The following is a 24,741-nucleotide window of genomic DNA, read 5'->3' on the forward strand; positions in this document are numbered from 1 at the left end:
TATATATATATATATATATATATATATATATGACAAGAGACCCAGCAAGGTCTGCTTTCTCTGGCTTACGTGGAGATTTAAAAGCTCTCCTGAAGAGGACCACACCAGTTATATACACACATCCCAGTGCAGGGAATCCAATGGATAATGTACTGGGAGAGGATTTTGAAAATGTGAAATCAAATGTTGAAATCCCATAGATAGTGAGCCTGATCCTTTGTTGTATGCTATGCCACTGCTGCAGTGCAACCACGCAATTTATTTGTGATTACGCTCACAGTGAGTATTCAATCGCAAGTGACTGACAGGAAGTGGCCATTTCGTGGGAGGTAATGGGGAGTAGTGGAAAAAACAACATCTTCAGCGTGTCAGTGCTTGTAGATTATAAAATCTACAGTAATTAATTTAACAGTCAACAGGTATAAGGTCAACATAGTCAAAAGGTTAAAGGTAGACAGTATATAATGCTGACCGGTACAAAGATGGACACAAAAATGTTGACTATTTTTTTGGGGGGGTTCTTTTTTTGTTTAACCATATGTGACCAACATTAGTAGAAACATTTCACTCGCCATGCTATGGGCTTACTACAGGTAATCATTTGTGACATGGATTGTGAATTAAGTAAAAGTAGAAAAAAAAACTGAAAACCCACCAAAAAAGGTTAACTATTGTCATGTTGACCCTTTGAACCCAGCAACCAGAGGCCTGTTGACCTATTAAGTGTTGACCTATCATCCCGATACCATCTTAGCCTCGGCCATTCTGAGTGACCACAGACCCATTGCTTTCTGAGTAGGGGGAGAATTGGGCAGATGACCGCTCTGGGAAGCGAATGGTTTGATAAGAAACATACATAATATGGGACTTTAGTCTCTACTGATTCCCTGATTTAATAACTGATAAAATAACTCACAATACATGACCGTTATCTTGTCAGGAAATTGCACCCAGCTACAGTCAGGTCCATAAATATTGGGACATAAAGACAATTCTTATATTTTGGCCTCTATACACCACCACAATGGATTTGAAATGAAACAAACAAGATGTGCTATAACTGCAGACTTTCTGTTTTAATTTGAGGGTATTTACATCCAAATCAGGAGAACGGTGAAGGAATTACAACCTGTACCTATACCTGTTACATGCCGCACTCTGCTCACCTGTGACTGGGAAGTTTACTGTAAGGGGAACCTCAAGATTCCAACACTCAATTTTGCACTCACCTTCCTCAGGCTACTGCTTCAATCATAAATCTCCTGCCCTGCTTTATGTCAAATCTTCCAGATTATTTAGATTATACCAGGGGTGACACTAAGGAGTTTGATTGCAAAAATAGTGATTTGCTGTAGCTGCTGAGGAGTCACTGCTGACAACTCTCATTATCCTCCCTTGTGGGAATCCCTGACAGGAGAGACAGCAGCACATGATCACACACAGCATGGTCCTCTTATCTGTACTGGTGTGTACTCATCCATAGTGTGCTGCTGCTGCTGCTGTTAGGGTAAGAATTGTTAGTAATCTTTCTGTAGTTAAACACATTTCTTTAATTAGAGTATCTGGTGTCAGTAATGATTCTGTTAATGCTGTAATGGTATGGAAAACAGCACATCCAATAAATATAGGTAGTGCCTACAAGATGCAGACAATACAAGGTTCACAGTAAAATAACATTTAATACACCAAAATCATAATTTAGGGATAAATTCACACATGGTTAACTTGCATTTGGAACTTAGCACAATATTCATGATAAATACAATATGCAATGAGTGAGAAGAAAAGAAATACCACAGTGAATATATATTTCAAACAAGAAACCCCGTATTGCAGACAACAATGTTAGTTTCAATATTTGCAAAACTTCCCAGAAGATATTGCTACTAATGTTATATAGAAATATCTCACAGCAACAAGCATTTAAGCAAAGACACGCCCTTTTATGCAGAGTATGACACGCCCCCTCGGTGGTACGGAGCAATTTGAGCTGCACATCCTACTGTAATATTCCTGATTCTAGTTTTCAAAAGTGGGCGAGTATGGATATACAGTACATACAGCAAAACACATATAAAAGGAGAAAGTCCAAATAAACCTACAGTTGTATAATCTGCCCCAAGGGACATTTGCATGGGAGAATGGACAGTTTATCAATTACACTGATTTCCAAAAACTTCAGAAAATTTGCTATTTAATACAGAGTAAACATTTTCCTCGGATTGGGAGAGCAGTGTATGCTAATATGGGGGAGCAAATCAGTGCAATCAGTGTGCGTCTTTTACCCTTTCTGGGTGGCTCCTCACATGCCAGTTTCAGCAGTAGTAATTTCAGCCTCTGCCTGGTTCATTCACTTAATGCAATGCGATTGCAGGACCTGTTCTGCACATGCCCAGAAGGGTACTGCACATGTGCCGGTTCCCCATCAGGAAACTGCACAGAGGATCGTGATTACACTCCTTACTGAATAACCACCTACACTGGCTAAGCTGTGCGGCAGGGGGATTGTTTTACTCCAAGTTATTCCTCATGAGGACAGGAGACAAAGAAAGACAGCAGCAAAGCAGGGAATACGAAGTATCATTCCTTCTACAGAGCAATCCCTGATTGGCAGGAAGACCCTGTGTTTATATTTCACAACAGCTATAAAATGGCATAAATAATCTATTTGCTGAGTAGTAATAATTAGAGATGAGCGGATTCGGTTTTACTCGGATTTACTCGGTTCTCAAAACGACATCTGATTGGCTATCCAAAACACGTGACATCCGTGAGCCAATAAGATGTCGTTTTGAAAACAAAGTAAATCAGAGTAAAACCGAATCCGCTCATCTCTAGTATTAATGATGATTCTTTGAGGTTTTTAATATTGTTTGCCAGATAGTTACAGACAGATTACATGATCACCTAAGTATCTCTCCTGGGTCTATCTTCTAAAATGTAGAAGAGGAATGTAAGAAATTATTATTATTGATGAAATCATTTTATTCAATGAGTGTTATGAGGACAACTGCTAGTAACATGTATGATTATTACAGAGATGGGGCCGGATGTAATGGCTGGTGAGACAGCTGGAGCTCCAAGACTCCGGCCCAACTCGTATGTTTTTTTCAAAGCAGAACATTTTTTACAAGGCAAAACCAATCTCAGAGCTCCAGCCGTCCTGCAAGCCATTACATCCGGCCAATTATTTCTACGTGGTCCTTCACTTTACATGCAGGACAGATCTGTCTGAGTTACATCACTGAGTACTATGGACCTGATTCAAAGCCAGATCTGCGTCCATCTCCTCACATGCTGGGGGCCGCCCAGCACAGGGCAAGGCTACCCGGTAGTTGTGATTGCGGATGCATGAAACTAAGGGTGGCCCCTGGCAGCGCAGCCTGAGTGCGCTGTCAGGCGGTCGGCCAACATTTTTTAAATTGGAGCAGCTGCATGTGACATCATGCAGCTGCACCGAAAACGGACACAGCATGCCTCCTGTTGGGGCCACCGCCAATACTGCGTTGCCACCCCAAAAACGGGAGCTGCTGTCAATCAACTTGCGGCCACATCCTTCCTGGATGCAGCCAAGAGAAGGGTCACACATGTGCACTGCGGCCAGTTCGTGTGCGCAGACCACCCAAATGCAACCACTGCATAGAGATGGACAGCTGCGTACGGGTCTGAATGACCCCCTCTGTAAAGGTTAGTTTGATGTATATTATTACTGTCATACCAGTTTCTTTTATTGTGAAGGAACTTTACTATTAGCCTGGTACCCAATGTGCACAACTTAGGACTTATTAATTACATGATGTGGAAAGCAAGCATGTGCTGTAACCCATAGCAACCAGATATAAGCTATTAGATGTCTAGTGCCAGCAAACAAACAACTGTTATAATTTGGTTGCTATGGGATACAGATGAGCAGTGTTTTATTTGCATCATTTTACTAAATAGTAATATAAAAGGTATTAGAGAAAGAAAACGGGGTGCCACGCCCTGCACCTAACTATAGCAGAGGACCCCAAATATACAGAGAGGCCTTGACGTGGCTTTGGGGCTTATTCATACATTTGTGCAAATATATGTAACCGAGATCTCTGAATTCTAATATTGTGTGGGATTTATATCTAGTTACTGCTATCATTCAGAGTGCTGGGGGAAAAAAATGCTTTTTTTCTTGCTTAGAAATACCCCTCACTTTCAAGCACCTGAATGATATCACTAAGCTAATTGAGCTTCTGCCACTATATGTGTAAAGTGTTATAATTTGGTTGCTATGGGATACAGACAACCAGTGTTTTACTTGCACCATTTTACTGAATAGTAATAGTAGTAATATAAAAGGTATTAGAGAAATAATACGGAGGTATAAGAGACCAGAGGAAAGACCTGTAGCGGGTATACTGTAGTTACTACAGTTTTTTTGAAAACCACAGATTTTCACTCCATTTGTGTGCTGGATTTAAATGGCTATAGAAAAACAAGCCTGAATTTACATGTATTATTACTGCCCTTTATCATCCAGCGATCATAGACAGTAAGAATCAGTGGCTTTGAAAAACTGATATTTAGTAAATATAACCCATATGGTGAAACAGAGCAGCATACATTGTTCCTGTAGAAATACCCAGTGCTCATAGCCCTGCTGGTCAGAGAAGGAATCCCAGTACTGAGAGGAGCTGCTGGAACTATGGGCCTAATTCAGACCTGATCGCTAGCAGGTGATTTTTGTATTGCTGCAATCAGATAGTCACCACCTATAGGGGAAGTGTATTTTAGCTGTGCAAGTGTGCAAATGTATGTGTAGCAGAACTGTACAAGCAGATTTTGTGCAGTGTCTGCTCCGCCCAGGCCTTACTCAGCTGCTGCGATCACTTCAGCCTGTTCAGGACCGGAACTTATGCCAGGAACCCTCCCTTCAAATGTTTGGGCATGCATGCATTTTTCCAGACACTCCCTGAAACGGTCAGTTGCCACCCACAAACTGCAGTGCGGTGCATACGCATGCCCAGTTTAGATTTTAACACCCGTTGGGTGAAAATGCACAGCAGCGATCAGGTCTGTATTACCCCTCATGTACTAGTCCCAGCACCTGCATGAGCAGAACAGCTGTATATTACAGAGCTCAGTAATGGCAGTCCCACGGTCATTGGCTATTGTTATACTGCAGCTCTAGTTCCTAACACAGAGACCTTTTCCAAGGGGAAAAGTACCTCCAGGTCCACTTGTCTGACCTCTCCTGTCTTTATCAAGAGTAATTTATATAAAACACTCATCACATTCAGAAAATAAATATTGGCTCCATTGCATTCATACAGTTGTGATAAGTTACATTACTTATGATACACAAGCTGCATTCAGGCCCTCAGAGTGACTCCGCATGTGATTACTGAGTGCTCTCTTACTAGTTAAACACTTGCTGCATTCAGAACATGTAAATGGTTTCTCTCCTGTGTGACTCCTCTGATGTATAACAAGATATGACTTATCGGAGAAACACTTGCTGCATTCAGAACATGTAAATGGTTTCTCTCCTGTGTGACTCCTCTGATGTTTAACAAGATTCGACTTCAGGGAAAAACACTTTCTACATTCAGTACATTCAAATGGTTTCTCTCCTGTGTGACTCCTCTGATGTATAACAAGATACGACTTATGGGAAAAACACTTGCTACATTCAGAACATGTAAATGGTTTCTCTCCTGTGTGACTCCTCTGATGTATAACAAAATACGACTTCTGGGAAAAACACTTCCTACATTCAGAACATTCAAATGGTTTCTTTCCTGTGTGAACTCTCTGATGCATAACAAGCTCTGACTTCTGGGAAAAACACTTCCTACATTCACAACATGTAAATGCTTTTTCTCCTGTGTGACTCCTCTGATGTATAACAAGATATGACTTCTGGGAAAAACACTTGCTACATTCAGAACATGCAAATGGTTTTTCTCCTGTGTGACTCCTCTGATGTATAACAAGATATGACTTCTGGGAAAAACACTTGCTACATTCAGAACATGTAAATGGTTTCTCTCCTGTGTGACTCCTCTGATGTATAACAAGATGTGATTTATAGGAAAAACACTTGCTACATTCAGAACATTCAAATGGTTTCTCTCCTGTGTGAACTCTCTGATGACTAACAAGATGCGACTTCCGGGAAAAACACTTGCTACATTCAGAACATGGAAATGGTTTCTCTCCTCTGTGATTCCTCTGATGTATGAGAAGAAGTGACTTCTGGGAAAAACACTTGCTACATTCAGAACATTCAAATGGTTTCTCTCCTGTGTGAACTCTCTGATGACTAACAAGATGTGACTTCCGGGAAAAACACTTGCTACATTCAGAACATGTAAATGGTTTTTCTCCTATGTGACTACTCTGATGCATAACAAGATGTGACTTCTGGGAAAAACACTTGCTGCACTCAGTACATTTAAATGCTTTTTCTCCTGTGTGACTCCTCTGATGTCTATTAAGATGTGACTTCTGGTAAAAACACTTGCTACATTCAGAACATGTAAATGTTTTTTCTCCTGTGTGACTCCTCTGATGTAGAATAAGAAGTGACTTATGGGAAAAACACTTGCTACATTCAGAACATGTAAATGGTTTTTCTCCTGTGTGACTCCTCTGATGTATAATAAGAAGTGACTTCCGGGAAAAACACTTGCTACATTCAGAACATGTAAATGGTTTTTCTCCTGTGTGACTCCCCTGATGTAGAATAAGAAGTGACTTATGGGAAAAACACTTGCTACATTCAGAACATGTAAATGGTTTTTCTCCTGTGTGACTCCTCTGATGTATAATAAGAAGTGACTTATGGGAAAAATACTTGTTGCACTCAGAACATGTAAATGGTTTCTCTCCTCTGTGACTCCTCTGATGTGTAATAAGAAGTGACTTCTGGTAAAAACATTTTCTACATTCAGAACATTCAAATGGTTTCTCTCCGGTGTGACTCCTCTGATGTATAACAAGACGTGACTTCCGGGAAAAACACTTGCTACATTCAGAACATGGAAATGGTTTCTCTCCTTTGTGATTCCTCTGATGTATAACAAGAGATGACTTATGGGAAAAACACTTGCTACATTCAGAACATTCAAATGGTTTCTCTCCTGTGTGAACTCTCTGATGCATAACAAGATATGACTTCTGGGAAAAACACTTGCTACATTCAGAACATGTAAATGGTTTTTCTCCTGTGTGACTCCTCTGATGTAACATAAGAAGTGACTTCCGGGAAAAACACTTGCTGCACTCAGAACATTTAAATGGTTTTTCTCCTGTGTGACTCCTTTGATGTCTATTAAGAAGTGACTTCCGGGAAAAACACTTGCTACATTCAGAACATTCAAATGGTTTCTCTCCTGTGTGACTCCTCTGATGTATAACAAGATGTGACATCCGGGAAAAACACTTACTACATTCAGAACATGTAAATGTTTTTTTTTCTGTGTGACTCCTCTGATGTATAAGAAGAAGTGACTTATGGGAAAAACACTTGCTACATTCAGAACATGTAAATGGTTTTTCTCCTGTGTGACTACTCTGATGTATAATAAGAAGTGACTTCCGAGAAAAACACTTGCTGCATTCAGAACATGTAAATGGTTTCTCTCCTGTGTGAATCCTCTGATGTATGAGAAGATGTGATTTACATGAAAAGCTTTTGTCACACTCAGAACACAGATGTGGTCTCTCTCCTGTGAGACTCATCATGTATTAGATATATACTTCTATCCAGAAAATGAAAATTGTTTTTTTTGAACCCTCCAGAGGCTTAAGAAGAAATTATATCTTTAGTTGGCTAGATCAGGAAACAAGGAGCCTTTCCACGTAGTCTCTTTCCGCAGCCTTTTCTTCTATTCTTAGTGGGACTCCAGCTCCTTAAGTTACCTCTAAAAAATAAATAAAAAAATAGTTATTTAATAGCCTGAAGATCACCCTTGTAAATCAGTTGCAGTGTTATATTGTATAAGGAACATGATGTATCGTTATGTATGTTGCCTAATTGCTGGGCTCCCATTTCCAGTCAGATGTGCAGTACAGAGACCACTTTCCTCCTGCCACAGATACAATATATATTATTTATTTTTTATTATTATCAGTTTCTTATATAGTGCAGTAAATTCTGTTGCGCTTTACAATTAGAAATAAGAATGATATAACAAAACTGGGTAATAAACAGACATAGAGGTAGGAAGGCCCTGCTTGCAAGCTTACAATCTATAGGGGTATAGGCATGGATACACAAGGATGGGTGCTGTCTATTGCATAGTTGTCCACCAGATTGCAAAGGTTCTTGGTGAGCTGTATGATATGGTCACACTGTTGAACCAGGGTCGGGAGGAAGGGCAAGTGAAGACATGTGTGGACTGTGCAGAGTGGATGCAATTTGACAGGAAAGTTTATGAAAGATGAGGGCGGTTCTAAAATTTGATACTGAAGAGGTAAGTTTTCAGTGAACGCTTGAAGGTTTGGATACTAGAGGAGAGTCTTACTGCGCATGGTAGGGCATTCCACAAAGTGGATGCAAACCCAAAGAAAGTCCTGCAATCGTGAGTGGGAGCAAGTAATGAATGTGGATGAGTGACGCAGATCTTGTGAAGAGCAAAGAGGTTGGGTTGGGAGATATTGTGAAATAAGAGAAGAGATGTACATTGGTGTAGTTTGGTTAGTGGCTTTGTATGCGAGTAAAAGTATTCTATATTGAATACGGTAGAATACAGGTAACCAATGGAGGGACTGACAGACTAGATCTGCAGATGATGAACATCTAGCAAGGAAGATTAGCCTTGCAGCTGCATTTAGAATGGATTTTAGTGGTGACTGTCTCATTTTGGGAAGACCAGTTAGGAGACTATTGCAATAATCAATGCGGGAGATGATGAGAGCATGGATTAGAGAGTTTTAGCAGTGTCTTGTGTAAGGTATGGTCGTATCTTGGATATGTTTTTTTAGATGCATGTAACATAATTTTGAGAAAGATTGAATGTGGGGAACAAAGGACAGATCGAAGTCAAGGAGGACACCTAGGCAGTGAGCTTGTGGGGTAGGGTTGATTGTTGAGTTTTCAACAGTGATAGAGATATCAGGTTGGTACCTACTATTGGCCAGTGGAAATATAATTAACTCTGTTTTTGAAATATTAAGTTTGAGGTGGTGAGATGTCATCCAAGATAAAATGGCAGAAATACATTCAGTGACACGGCCCAATACAGATAGAGACAAATCAGGGGAGGATAGGTAGATTTGAGTATCATCTGCATACAAAATGATACTGAAATCCAAAAGAGTTGATTAGTTTACTAAGAGTTGAGGTATAGATTGAGAAAAGCAGATTACCTAAGACTGAGCATTACGGTACTCCAACTGAAAGAGGTAGTGAAGGGGAGGTAGATTCAGAGAAGCAAACACTGAAGGAGCGATTAGATAGGTAGGATAGGAACAAAGAAAGGGCTGTGTCTTTAAGACCTAGGGATTGTAGTGTTTGTATGAGAAGAGAGTGGTCAACAGTGTCAAAGGTAGCAGATAGATCTAGAACAGGGCTGGCCAAACCAGTTCTCGAGATCTACCAACAGTTCATGTGTTCCAGTCCTCCTGGAGATCTATAGAATTGTCAGTTAGGAATGAATGCAGCACATCTTAATTAGTAATGACTACACCTGAGCACCAGCTAGGTGGTCTGGAAAATGTGAACTGTTAGTAGATCTTGAGGACTGGTTTGGCCAGCCCTGATCTAGAAGAATAAGAAGTGAGTAATGGCCTTTAGACTTTGTAGTGACCAAATCATTAACCACTTTAGTCAGTGCTGTGGAGTCAGTGGAGTGTTGGGAATAGAAGCCTGACTGAAGTGGGTCCAATAAGTTGTGTGAGTTAAGAAAGTGTGTGATTCGAGTGTAGGCAAGTCTCTCAAGTAGCTTAGAGAGACAAGGGAGCTGAGACATAAGGCGGTAGTTTGAGAGTGAGTTAGGGTCAGAATTTTGTTTTTTCAAAATGGGAGTAATCACTGTATGCTTGAACAGCGAAGTAAAAATATATAAAAATAAATCAAATTATAATAAAAATGGTGTCATCAAATTGGAATGAAATGACAGTTAGGCAGTATCCAGTTAGCTGCAGTATACCAATAACTTATCACAAATGCAATAATTTGGTATGCTATTAGCGTCGATAAGTTACTATTTTTTTTTTTTAAACAGTTTTCTTTATTCACACCAAGAGAGACTGAAAGATCAACAATACATGGCACAGAAACAAAAAAACAGTGGCATAATAAAATGTACATAACAGTCTTCAAGGTGTCCATTTTTCAATTATTTTATGAATAGTTAAACATTTAAGCAAAATTTTCTCCTCATATAAGGAGCGCATAGGTGGGGAAAATGGGAACATCAACAGGTAGCGGGAGGGGGGAGAGGGGGAACAGAGAGAGAGAAAAGAAAGAGAAAAAAGAGAAGAGATTGTACAACAAGTCCGTTCTATGCACCTGTGGGGGTACAACAGCTGGATTATCCACTATAGTTATAAACACTACTTATGGGATAGGCATACCTGTATAATATGTAGTAATGCAGGGGTAATCAGGTACTAAGAATGCATGGCGGCGTCCGGAGGAAGGGTCCAAGCGTGTCCCACTCGAGGGTCGATGAGACACGGTCAGAGGCCAGGTTTGAATCTTATATTGAGAGGGGCCGTACGGTTAACCATGGACCCCAAACTAATTCAAATTTGTGGGGACAGTCATGCAGGTAATAGGTGATTTTTTCCATGTTGGCTACGAACCATATATGATTGTTCAGGGCAGGGATTGTGGGCGGGGCGGCGGTTTTCCAGTTTTTGGCTATCAAGGATTTAGCCGCTACTAATATATGGGAAAATAATTTATTTAATAATGGGTCAAGGTCCGGATGCGGGCGGGCCAGTAGAAACATCCATGGGTCTAGTGTAAGCTTAATCCCTGCTAACGAGTTCAATATGTCGAGCACTCTCTTCCAGTAGTTAACGATACGTGGGCATGTCCACCATATATGGAGGAGAGTACCCCTCAGGCCGCATCCCCTCCAGCATACCGGGGTGGCAGAAGGGAACATCCGCGATAGTTTGTCTGGGGTATAATACCACCGGTAATACAATTTATAGGATGTCTCCTTGAGTCGGGTAGATAATGAACTTTTAGCAATGCCCTCCCGTACTTCCTCCCAACAGGTTTCATCAGGAGGGGGGGGCCCAAGTCCCTCTCCCACTCCCGCTCATGACGGGTCTGCGGCCCAGAGGTGGTCCCAACCAACAGGGTATATATTTGCGAAATTAAGCCTCTGCTTATGGGTTTTGCAAGACATAGAGTCTCAAAGGGTGTAAGGTCCCTCTGGGCGTCGGCCTGTGGCAGGGATAGGAGGAAGTGTCGGAGTTGGAAATATTCAAAGAAGGGAGGGGACATTGAGGGGAATTTGGATTTGATATCATCTAATGACATCCATTGGCCTTGTATGGATAAGTCGTGGACCACAAGGATCTGGGCATTAAACCAGGATGTAAACTTACGAGGGGGGATCCCGGCGGGAAAGTCTGGGTTGTCCCATAGGGGTGTAAGAGGGGAGAGTGGGGAAGATAAGCAGTATTTCGTAATAGATTTGTGCCAGGTAGATAGGTGGAACTTAAGGGAAGGAGAGATGTCCCTAAGAGCCAGCCGGTGTGGTTTGCCCAGGCCCCACAGCGAAGCCAGTGAACACATCCCTATAGAAATTGCGGCAAGATCAACCCAGGCGATACAGCCACGGGGTGCAAATGAGGCCACTATTTGGCTGAGATGACTAGCCATGTAGTAGAGTTTGATATCGGGGAAACCTCGGCCTCCCTCAGAGCGAGGAAGTCGAAGTATATTAAAGGCAATCCGTGGAGGTTTGTCGTTCCAGACAAACTTCACAAATGAGGCCTGGGCATCCCTGAGGACCCTCTCCGGGACCCTCACAGGCAGGGTCTGAAAAAGATATAGAAGTTGTGGCATAACTGTCATTTTGAGGGCAATTATCCTACCCAGCCAGGATATGATGTGGGTCCTCCATCTTGTCAAATCTGATTTGATCTTGCTCAGTATTTGTGGAAAATTTTCAGAGTATAGGGAGTTATAGTGGGAGGTAATATAGACTCCTAGGTATTTGATCTTATTAGTCTGCCAACGCAAGTCAAAAGAGGACTGTAGGGAGCGCCTGAGGTCTTCAGGGACGTGGAGCAGCATGGCCTCCGATTTAGAATAGTTTATTTTATATCCCGAGAGGGAACCATATTCCTCTATGATCTTGTATAGGGCGGGTAGGGAAGATTGCGGTTGGGTTAGAGATAGTAGAACGTCGTCGGCAAAGAGGGAGATCTTGGACTCCTGTGCGCCCATCTGCACTCCCCGAACACTGCCGGATTTCCTTATCATGGCTGCTAATGGTTCGATGACCATGGCAAACACCAGGGGGGAGAGAGGGCATCCCTGTCTAGTTCCATTAGTCAAAGGGAAGGAGGGGGACAATATCCCATTAGTAAGGACTTTTGCTATCGGAGAGGAATAGAGTGCTGAGACCCCTGTGAGAAATTCCTCCGATATCCCGTACGCCTGAAGCGTCTGCAAAAGGAACGGCCAAGAGATACGATCGAACGCCTTCTCAGCGTCTAAGGAAAGGATAATAGATGGGGTTTGCCTGTTATTCAATAGGTGGATAATGTCGATCGCTTTCCTAGTGTTGTCTCTTGCTTGGCGTCCTGGGATAAATCCCACCTGATCATAGTGTATCAGTTCAGATAACACACCGTTGAGGCGGGTGGCCAAGATCTTTGCATATATTTTAATATCCAGATTCAATAAGGATATGGGGCGATAGTTAGCGCAATTTCTTGGGTCTCTGCCCTCTTTATGTATAACTATTACTCTGGCCTCCAGCATGGTACTTGGAAATGGGGCGCCGTGTAGGACTGCGTTAAATAGTACCCGCAGATGGGGGACCAACAGGGGGGCAAATTTTTTGTAATATGAGGCCGAAAAGCCATCAGGGCCTGGGGCCTTAGAGGATTTAAGGCTTCTCAGGACGGCCGTTATTTCCTCCTCCGTGATGTCTCTGTTCAGAGCTACCGAGTCAGTGACCGATAGTTGGGGGAGGTCTGCTCGGCGGAGAAATTCTGAGATTAATGCATCAGGAGGGTTGGGGTTTGGTGCCTTGGGGTTTAAGTTATATAGCTTGGTGTAATAATCTCGAAATTCCCTGTTTATACCCCCTGGGTCATATGTGAGTTCACCAGATTCGGAATTTACCGCTAAGATATTGTTACGGGATCTTTGTGCTTTAAGGCGAGATGCCAGGATTTTGTCGGCTTTGTCGCCTTTCTCGTAAAAGGTCTGGTTAAGCCTCTGAAGAGTCTTCGCCGTGCGTTCCGACAGAGAGAGTGACATTGCGTTCCTAGCCTCTAGTAGGGGCTCTAGATTAGACAGGGTAGGGGAAAGTTTATGCTGACGCTCAAGGGCCTGGAGTTTCGTAGAGAGGGAGAGGAAACTAATGTTCTGGGATTTTTTAAACCTAGCCGTCTGGCTTATCAGATGGCCTCGGAGGACAGCTTTGTGTGCTTCCCACAGAGTAGTAGAGGAAATCTCTGGGGAGTCGTTGAGAAGGAAGTATTCGGCCAGGCAGTCTTTAATTTGATTGGTGACTTCTTGGTTGTGTAAGATGGAGTCATTCAGACGCCAGGAAACGGGGGGAGGTCGTGGGGTGATGGAATGGAGTTCGGCAGTGATCGGGCAATGGTCAGACCATATCATAGGAAGAATGCCGGCAGATTTCATTTTTGAGGATATATCCCGGCTGAGTAGGATCATGTCAATTCTAGAGTAGGTTTTGTGTACCGAGGAATAAAAGGTGTAGTCTCTGGTCAGTGGTTCAGATACCCTAAATGAATCGAATAGCAAGTGGGTTTTCAAAAGGTTTAGCAAAGCAAGGGACGCCAAAGTCGGGCGGGGATGGTGAGGGGACCGAGGACGGGGAGGGTTTGACCTATCCAGGGAGGCATCTAGTACCTCATTAAAATCTCCAGCCATGATGACTTCTCCTCGTCCGAGGCTAGTCAGCTGTGCACTTATTCTCCCGAAGAATGTAGCTTGGTTTTGGTTTGGGGCGTAAATGTTAATTAGGGTACATAGGCTATCGTTTAGCTTCCCCACTAGGATAAGCCATCTACCTGCTTTATCTGCATGACTGTCCAGCAATTCAAACGTGAGGTGAGCAGCTATCAGAATGGAAACCCCTCTCTTCTTATGTGTGGCATCGCATGCATGAAACGCAAGGGGATAAGCTTTGGATTTTAAGTCGGGGTGTAGGGACTTCTTAAAATGCGTTTCCTGTAGGAAGACTAAATCTCCCTTGGCCTGTTTAAGGGAGAGGAATAGTTTAGTGCGTTTGTAGGGGCTATTCAAACCTTTAACGTTGTGCGAGTAGATTTTAAGAGCCATGACCGACCGGATCTCGAATCGCTTCATCGCCTCCCTCCAGACACCGCAGCTCTACAAAAAACCTGGAGAAAAACAATATAAGTGTATGCAGTATCTGATTGGTATTTATGTATAGACGGACAGAAGAAAAGAAAAAACACAGATACCAAGATAGTGGTAGAAACAGGGGGGACAAAACATGGGAGAGACAGGGAAAAAGGGGGGGTTGGAGACCAGAAAAGACAGCATCTGGCCATACGTGCCGGTCAGGGGGAAACCATAGGGGGTCACCAGGTGACAACGACCGGGCAAGGGTATAAGACCCAATTGTGGGGACGCGGCCTGGCCGAGTCAGACACATCAAAAGTGGCGGGCACTCAGCTCAGTGCCCCGAGTCTGGGAATCTATAGTTGGAGAGATATATACGTAGATAACTGCTCCCCAACTCCCCCGTCCCCTCAGTTAACCTACGATATGTCAGCGGCCAACCTAGGTTAACGCACCTAGATGGCGGTGTATTGGATGCGGGGGGGTGGGACGCTGTTGGGGCGGATGTAGGGGAACGCCATAGCTGGGAGACATAGACATACAAATAAGCAATATAGAACAGAGAAATAAAATAACAATTAGGCCGGGCTGTCCTCAAGGGACGCGACCAACAGAGGCTGCTTTCCGTGTTGATTGAACACGTGTCCAGTCGCGGTTCAGAGAGCGTCTCGGAGTGTCGGGCGATTCTGCGGGGGGAGCCACATTCATCCGCTGCGGAGATTCGGGCATAGGCAGAGACGGGGTAACACCTAGGTTGCGAAGGAGGTCTTTAGCTTCAGCCAGGTCCCTAGCCGAGTGTAGGCGGTTATGGTGCCACACAAGTATGCGGAAGGGGAATCCCCATCTATATCGAATGCCCTTATCCCGCAGAGCCATAGTGATAGGACGGAATTCCTTTCTTTTAATTAGTGTACTGGGAGCAATGTCCTGAAATATTTGTAGGGAATGTCCTAGAAAATCCAGCTTGGGAAGCTTTCTAGTCTCCCGCAGCAAGTCCTCCTTAGCCGAATAGTAGTGGCAGCGTAGGATAACATCTCTGGGTTGTGCTTGGTCTTGAGAGCGGGGGCGAAGGGCTCTATGGGCCCTATCCAGCAGAAATTGATCTTCCGGCGTTGAGGGCGAGAGATGGATAAACAATTTCTTGAGGAAGCCGGGGAGGGATGTCATATCAACTTCCTCAGGGATCCCCCTGATGCGAAGATTATTCCGGCGCGCCCGATTATCCTGGTCCTCCTGGTGTTCCAGGATTAGGCGCATTTCTTGTTTCAGGGTATGGACCTCATCCTCCACCCCCTGCTGAAAGGCGACCACTTCGTCCATTTTGGACTCCAAGTGGTCTGTCCTGTCCCCCAGGTCTGAGATGTCGGCTTTAAGAGAGGTAATAGCGGTGTGGACCTCCGCCTGTACCGCTTGTACAGATCTCCTTGTCTCCTTGATTTCGCAGAAAAGCAGGTGGAGATCTTTTCGTGTCAGAGGAGAATGGTCGGAGTCCTCAGAGTCTGAGACGTCGAGTTGTGTTGTGGTCTCTTGATCTGATGGTTTGGTGTTTGAGTATGCGTATTTCTTCAGGCTCGGGGTGGCCGCTGCCGCTTGTTGCTTTTTGTTGCCTTTAGACATGTTGAGCGTACGCGTATATATGCTGGGTTAAAGTGAATCACTGCATCAGTGTGTTTGAGAACGTCCCGGTGGCGGAGACGGAGCAGCCCCTGTTTTATGACATAGGAGATCCCGAGACTAAGGGCATATTCCGACGGGTCACATTATGAGAGATAAAGTACTCATCTTGCAGATGGGATCAGATATAAGGGTTGCCAGTAGGTGGAGCTCCAGGCTCATATATCATAGGTGAAACAGAGCAAAGTAAATGGTGAACAATACTTGTAGTGAAATACTCTGCGCTGGTTAAGAAATAGGGCCAGAGGGTCCCCCCTGGACTTATTTATTTGTATACCCGGGTGAGCTGGGCTGCTCTAGTGGGCCTGTGATGGTGGGCAGTGATCTAATGCCGGGCGATGTGCTCCGGGTTCATCGGGCATCTCCTTCCAATTCTGCAGGTCAGGGATGTTAATTTGAGGCACACTACAGGGATCCGCCGGGGGGGGGGCTCCTGCCTGCGGTCCAGCCGACTCACAGGGTCCCCTATTCTCACCTCCGGCCGCCGAGGGCCGCACCCGTGTCCGAGCTCCCCAATCCAAGATGGCCGCCAGCTGTGAGACTGCCTCCCGCAGGCCCTCGTAAGGGGCACCGCCGGGTAGCGAGGTTTATAGTGCAGACGGCTCCGGCTTAAATAGAGAGAGCCGCCGCCGCCGTCTGTTGCAAGCTGGAAAGGCCCACTGCCCGTCTCCGGCGGATCGCGACGGTCGCCCCGGCAACCACAGGGCTCCGTGCAGGCAGCCGCCCGCACCCGGTCTCACTCCCCGCCGGGCGCTGACGGGGCACTGTACTCACGGATGCTGCTGGTGATGCTGCAGTGCTGATAGCTGGGACTCGCCACTTCCCGGCGGGTCTCTCAGCCCTCGTCCACCGCGGGCCGGGTCTCCTCCAAAATTTAGCCCCCTGCTTGTGTTTGGCACCTAGGCCCCAACCCGCAAGGAGGCAGGAGGCCTCCTCCGGCTCCGGGACTCGACGTGTCGGATGCAGGGGGGGTTATTTAAGGCGGCAGGGGTTGTGTGTGCCAGAATATGGGCCAAATAGAGGGCAATTTGGGTCTTTTACAGCTCTGGTGCCAGGAGCTATGCTCAGGCACGTCTTTCCAGCTCGGCTACCAGGCCACGCCCCCGTCGATAAGTTACTATTGATAAATCTCCATAGGGTTTATCGTGGATTTCTCTTCACCATCTTTGAGCTGGTGGTAAGTAGTGCAAAATCCATATTAAAAATGTTGGGATTTGCTTCTGAACTCCTGGGACATCACTCTGAATGACTAATTAGGCACTTAGAAGTTTTTTATTATTTTTATTAGCCAATCATGACATGTCATTTTTGGGGTAAAAAAAATGCTAAGTTATGGAAATTGGGGTACAAGGTATGGGACAGGTATATTGGGGTGCTTAATGAGTAGGACAAGTGTTTTTAGGCTTGCAGGTGGGGGTAATCAGTCTGTTTACACTTTTTTGTTAAAGTACCATAAAATGACCCAAATATATACTTGTACCCATTTTTATGTAACCCAAATTTAATGAGAGCACTTATTTTGCTGAAAAAAAAATTGCTTTATATAATTTTCCACATTTTTTTTAAAATACTTTATTGAGATGATCACAGCACAGTACATTGACCATACAGTACCAGGATCACAAAATCAAATAACATTGTAATTAATTAAATGTCTCAAAATACACATTTGAATGAGTGATCCATTTTTGGAGAATTGAACAGTGAGGAAATTGCCCTCAAATATAACGGTATAGTAAAACCAGAAGGAGAAACAAAGAAAAGGAAAGAAAAGATGAGAAAGAGGGAAATAGCAAGGGGAGGATTGGGATGGAAGCCAGCCCGGGAAATTAATGGAAGCAACCCTCATGGCCCCCACGAGAAAAACACACACATTGGCGAAAACAGAAAACAATAAAATAACTTGGCCCCAAAAAGGGAAAAAAATAGGAATTTAATACCTACCGGTAATCCCTTTTCTCGCAGTCCGTAGTGGCTACTGGAAACTGTAATTTAGTACTGTGGGGTATAGATTGGGTCCACTGGAACCTGGCACTTTAAAAAACCTTTAGGTTGTATGTGTTTGCTGGCTCCTCCCCTCTATGCCCCTCCTACCAGACTCAGTCTAGGAAATCTGTGCCTGAGGAGACATACCACGAGAGAAGAAACGGACAACAGCAGTGAGGCAACAAGTCAACACACAACCAGATTCAACAAAGGAGCGCTAACCCGGGACAGAGGAAAGCCACATCCATAACAACAAGGATAGCAAAGCAAACCCAACATGTCAAAAGGGACCGCAACGGTGGACCAACAAAAACACTTATATTCAGTAAGCAGGAATCGAAGCACAGAGGCGGGCGCCCAGTATCCACTACAGACTACGAGAAAAGGAATTACCGGTAGGTATTAAATTCCTATTTTCTCTAACATCCTAGTGTATACTGGGAACTGCACTTTAGTACCGTGGGGAAGTCCCAAAGCTCCCAAAATGGGTGGGAGAGTGCTGAGAGCCCTGCAAAACCGCCTGACTAAACTGAAGGTCATCCTTGGCCAAGGTATCGAATTTAACAAAAATGTTCGAACCAGACCAAGTAGCACCTTGGCACAACTGTAAGGCCAAGACCCAGCCACCCAGGAAAAACCCACCGACCTCGTTGAGTGGGCCTGAATCGACGTCAGCAAAGGCAGAGCCACCGAAGTATAGCCCTGTTAATTAGTCAACCTGAGCAAGCAAGCAATAGATTGCTTTGAAGCCAGGCAACCAATCTTGGTGGCATCATAAAGAACAAACAGCGAGTCAGATTTCCTGTGACGAGCAATCCTTTTTACATAAATCTACAGAGCCCTCACCACATCCAAGGACTCTGGGACAACACAAGAGTCAGCCAATACCGGGACCACAATTGGCTGATTAACGTGAAAAGCTGACACCACTTTAGGCAGAAACTGAGGCCGGGTCATGAGTTCAGCCCTGTCTTCATGAAAAATCAAATATGGACTGTTGCAGGATAAGGCCCCCAATTTAGAGACACGTCTCGCAGACACCAAAGCCAGCAACATGACAGTCTTCCAAGTGATACATTTTAATTCCACCCTTTGCAAGGGTTCAAACCAATCAGATTGCAGAAAGGACAAAATCACATTGAGATCCCATGGAGCCGTGGAAGGGATGAACGGCGGTCTCATACAAAGAACTTCTTTCAGGAAAGGCTGTACCTCTGTCAACACTGCAAGTTGTTTCTGGAAGAATATCGAGAGCGCAAAAATCTGCACTTTGAGGGAGCCCAATTGAAGGCCCATATCCACACCTGCTTGCAGGAAAAGCAGAAAACGCCCAATTCGTAATTCCATGGGAGAAACTTTTCTACCTTCACACCAAGAAACATTTCTTCCAGATACAGTGGTAGTGTTTCGACGTAACCACTTTTCGGGCCTGTAGCATAGTAGAGATAACTTTAGAGGGAAGGCCTTTTCGGCTAGAATATCCCTCTCAACTTCCAAGCCGTCAAACGTAGCCACTGTAAGTCTGAATAGACAAACGGTCCTAGCTGAAGAAGATCTTTTTGAAGCGGTAGCGGCCAAGGTTCCTCCAAAGACATGGTCAGGAGGTCTGTGTACCAGGCCCTTCAAGGCCAATCTGGGGCAATTAGAATTGCCTGAACGCTTTCCCTTTTGAGCCTTTTTAGAACCCTTGGAATGAGTGGGATTGGAGGAAACCGTTAAACAAACTGGTAATTCCATGGAGTCGTCAGCACGTCCACTGCTACAGCCTGCAGATACCTTGTTCTGGAACAGTAACGGTGTAGCTTTTTGTTTAGGCGCGCAGCCATCAGGTCTATCTGCGGACACTCCCACTGGTGAACCAATTGTTGAAACACCTGAGGATAAAGGCCCCACCAGATGGAGGTCAGGCCTGCTGAGGAAGTCTGCCTCCCAGTTGTCCACTCCTGGAATGAATATGGCTGAGATGGCTCTTGCGTTGGCTTCCGCCCAGAGGAGTATTTTTGACACTTCTTGCATTGCTGCTCTGCTTTTTGTTCTCCCTTGTCGGTTTATGTTCACCACTGCCATGGTGTTGTCCGACTGAACTTGGATAGCTTAATCCCTGAGGAGATAGGAGGCTTGAAGAAGGGCATTGTAAATTGCCCGGAGTTACAGGACGTTTATCGGCAGCATCGATTCCTGACTCGACCACAGTCACTGGAACTGGGCCCCTTGAGCCATAGCCCCCCAACCCCGGAGGCTGGCATCCGTTGTCAGTAGAATCCACGACTGGGTACTGAAACGCCGGCATTCTACCAGGTGAGGAACTTGTAGCCACAACAACAGAGAAATCCGCACTTTCGGAGATAAGGTCACAGGGCCTCATTCAGATCTGGTCGCTCGCTAGCTAGCTATTTTTTGCAGTGCTGCGAATGGATAGACGCTGCCTATAGGGGAGGGTATTTTAGCTTTGCAAGTGTGCAAACACGTGTGCAGCCGCCCTGTACAAAAACAGTTTGTGCAGTTTCTGAGTAGGTCTGGACTTACTCAGCGCTTGCGATCACTTCAGACCATTCAGTTCTGGATTTGACGTCACAAACACGCCCTGCGTTCTTCCAGCCACGCCTGCGTTTTTCCAAACACTCCCAGAAAACGGTCAGTTGACACCCAGAAATGCCTCCTTCCTGTCAATCTCCTTGCGAACGCCCAAGCGAATGGAATCACCGCTAGAACCTGTGCAAAACATCGATTCTGTTTGTACCCATATGGCGCGCCTGTGCATTGCGGAGCATACACATGCGCAGTAGTAACCTGTTCGCAGCGCTGCGAAAAACAGCAGCGAGTCTGATGCATGTACAGGTGAGACCCTGACCATTTGTCCAGCAATTCCAGCTGAAAAGGCCGGGCATGAAGCCTGCCATATTGGACCGCTTCATATGCGGCCACCATCTTGCCCAGCAAGCGTATGAAAGGTGTATTGAGACCTTGTGGGGTCAGAGTACTGAGCGCACCATAGCTTGAAGAGCCAAGGCCTTGTCCATAGGGAGGAACACCTTCAGAGTCGCTGTATCCAGAATCATTCCCAGGAACTGCAGACGTTGGATGGAATTTCACTGATCTAGGGTGTCTCATTCTCGGGAGCCAGAGAAGGGAAGAAAGTGTGGAAAGACCCAACCCATAAGCCTCAATGTTAACCCAGACCTTATTAGCACCATGAGTACACCCTTGTAAATTCTACACCAGCTGTGCTGCTAAATAGTATCTTTTAGTCGGGAATACCCAGACCTCCATCCTTAGATTGATGCTGAAATAATTTCAGCCTTGCCCTAGGGTGTTTGCCAGCCCAAACAAAATGAGAAGTCTTAAGTTGTAGAAATTTGAATACATAAGTGGGTATATATGTTGGTAAAGTTTGAAAGACATATAGGAGCCGGGGAAGTATGTTCATTTTCACCAAATTCACCCTGTCGATCCATGAAATATATAGACTAGACCATGATTGAAAATCAGATTTCATTTAGTGTAAAATACAGGGAAAGTTGGCCTGAAAAAGCTGATGATGGCTACGTTTTAGGAAGATGCCAAGGTACGTAATCTTTTGTTTATGCCAGTAAAATGGAAAATGATGCGTCTAAAGTAAAAATCAAGTACTTCCATCTTGCTGGCATTCATTTCGTAGCCTGAGTAGGTGGAATAGAGATCAATTTCAGAAAGGTGAGGTTGCATGTCCTGTCCAGGATTAGTGAGAATGATTAGGACATCGTCCGCATACAATGCTATTTATGCTCTGCAGTTCCGGTTTTCACACATGAAGTCGCCGTATTGCAGTGAATCTTTGCCGCCAGAGGTTAAATACTAAAGCAAAAATAAGGGGCGAGAGTGGGGAGCCTTGTCTGGTACCATTAGTAATTCTGTAGCTTAACGAAGTAAGTTGATTAACGGAGACCCTTGCCATAGAAGATCGGTATAATGCTGAGATACCCTCAAAACTTACACCAGAAAAAAAACAAAACATTTTTTGGAGCTTTTAGAAAGGAGAAGGACCACAAAATCCAGTCAAACGCCTTCTCTGCATCAAGTGCCATTATGAGCGTGGGCAATTTCTGTTTGTGGATAGAATGAATTAAATCAATGGTTCTTCTAGTATTGCCAGGCACTTGACATCCTGGAATGGTCCAGATGAATCAAGTAAGGAAGAAGGGGGGCCAAACGAGAGGCCAAGATCTAAGCATACAATTTTATGTCAAAATTTAGTAAAGAAATTGGCCTGTATTTTTGGCATAATGTAGGGTCTTTATCAGGCTTCGGAATTACCACATTTACAGCCTGGGTGGTGGCCGGAGCAAACAATACCCCTTCCAAGAGGTTAGTAAAATAGGGAAGTTATGTGCAGTGCTAATTCTGTAGAATAATAAGAATTTACTCACCGGTAATTCTATTTCTCGTAGTCCGTAGTGGATGCTGTGGACTCCGTAAGGACCATGGGGAATAGACGGGCTCCGCAGGAGACTGGGCACTCTAAAGAAAGATTCAGTAATATCTGGTGTGCACTGGCTCCTCCCTCTATGCCCCTCGTCCAGACCTCAGTTAAAGAAACTGTGCCCGGAAGAGCTGACATTACAAGGAAAGGATTTTGGAATCCAGGGTAAGACTCATACCAGCCACACCAATCACCCCGTACAACTTGTGATAACCTTACCCAGTTAACAGTATGAACAACTACAACTGAGCATCACTCAACCGATGCCACATAAAACATAACCCTTTGTTAAGCAATAACTATATACACGTATTGCAGAAGGTCTGCACTTGGGACGGGCGCCCAGCATCCACTACAGACTATGAGAAATAGAATTACCGGTGAGTAAATTATTATTTTCTCTAACGTCCTAGTGGATGCTGGGGACTCCGTAAGGACCATGGGGATTATACCAAAGCTCCCAAACGGGCGGGAGAGTGCGGATGACTCTGCAGCACCGAATGGGCAAACACAAGGTCCTCCTCAGCCAGGGTATCAAACTTGTAGAATTTTGCAAATGTGTTTGAACCCGACCAAGTAGCACCTCGGCAAAACTGTAATGCCGAGACCCCTCGGGCAGCCGACCAAGAAGAGCCCACTTTCCTCGTGGAATGGGCTTTCACTGATTTCGGCTGCGGCAATCCCGCCGCAGAATGAGCCTGCTGAATCGTGTTACAGATCCAGCGAGCAATAGTTTGCTTTGAAGTAGGAGCACCCAGCTTGTTGGATGCATACAGGATAAACAGCGAGTCAGTCTTCCTGACTCCAGCCGTTCTGGTTACATAAATCTTCAAAGCCCGGACTACGTCCAGCAACTTGGAGTCATCCAAGTCACGAGTAGCCGCAGGCACCACAATAGGTTGGTTCAAATGAAAAGATGACACCACCTTTGGCAGAAACTGCGGACGAGTCCGCAATTCTGCCCTGTCCATATGGAAAACCAGATAGGGGCTTTTACATGACAAAGCCGCCAATTCTGATACACGCCTAGCTGAAGCTAAAGCCAACAGCATGACCACTTTCCACGTGAGATACTTTAGTTCCACGGTTTTAAGTGGCTCAAACCAGTGGGATTTCAGGAAATCCAACACCACGTTAAGATCCCAAGGTGCCACTGGTGGCACAAAAGGGGGCTGAATATGCAGCACTCCTTTAACAAACGTCTAAACCTTAGGCAGTGAAGCCAGTTCCTTTTGAAAGAAAATGGATAGGGACGAAATCTGGACCTTTATGGATCCTAATTTTAGGCCCATAGTCACTCCTGACTGTAGGAAGTGCAGGAATCGACCCAGTTGGAATTCCTCTGTAGGGGCCTTCCTGGCCTCACACCAAGCAACATATTTTCGGCATATACGGTGATAATGTTTTGCTGTCACATCTTTCCTAGCCTTTATCAGCGTAGGAATAACTTCATCCGGAATACCCTTTTCCGCTAGGATCCGGCGTTCAACCGCCATGCCATCAAACGCAGCCGCCCTACACCCTACAGTGACTGGAGAGTGTGGGTGTGCTGCGGGAGCAATGGCGCACAGCTGCAGTGCTGTGCACTATCTTTAGTGAAGACAGGAGTCTTCTGCCGCCGATTTCGATGTCTTCTTGCTTCTGCTGCTTCTGTACTTCTGGCTCTGCGAGGGGGACGGCGGTGCGGCTCCGGGAACGGACGATCAAGGTTAGGTTCCTGTGTTCAATCCCTCTGGAGCTAATGGTGTCCAGTAGCCTAAGAAGCGCAACCTAGCCACAAATAGTAGGTTTGCTTCTCTCCCCTCAGTCCCTCGTTGCAGAGAGTCTGTTGCCAGCAGAAGCTCTCTGAAAATAAAAAACCTGACAAAAATAAGAATTTACTCACCGGTAATTCTATTTCTCGTAGTCCGTAGTGGATGCTTGGGACTCCGTAGGGACCATGGGGAATAGACGGGCTCCGCAGGAGACTGGGCACTCTTGAAGAAAGATTAGGTACTATCTGGTGTGCACTGGCTCCTCCTTCTTTGCCCCTCCTCCAGACCTTAGTTAGGGAAACTGTGCCCGGAAGAGCTGACACTACAAGGAAAGGATTTGGAATCCAGGGTAA

The 24,741-nt window shown here is 44.9% G+C and overlaps 1 protein-coding gene across 1 annotated transcript in view; it reads right to left on the reverse strand.

The window, feature by feature from the left end:
• Positions 1-1,659: 1,659 nt before the first annotated feature.
• LOC134936109 (zinc finger protein 260-like) overlaps positions 1,660-24,741 on the reverse strand; it is an 85,407-nt gene continuing 62,325 nt past the window's right edge. Inside the window, exon 3 of the mRNA XM_063931021.1 lies at positions 1,660-7,901. Coding sequence (XP_063787091.1) covers positions 5,326-7,722 — 2,397 coding nt within the window. The 5' untranslated portion in view covers positions 7,723-7,901 and the 3' untranslated portion in view covers positions 1,660-5,325. The remainder of the gene's footprint in view (positions 7,902-24,741) is intronic.

The sequence above is a fragment of the Pseudophryne corroboree genome, chromosome 6, assembly GCF_028390025.1.
Source record: "Pseudophryne corroboree isolate aPseCor3 chromosome 6, aPseCor3.hap2, whole genome shotgun sequence".
NCBI lineage: Eukaryota > Metazoa > Chordata > Amphibia > Anura > Myobatrachidae > Pseudophryne > Pseudophryne corroboree.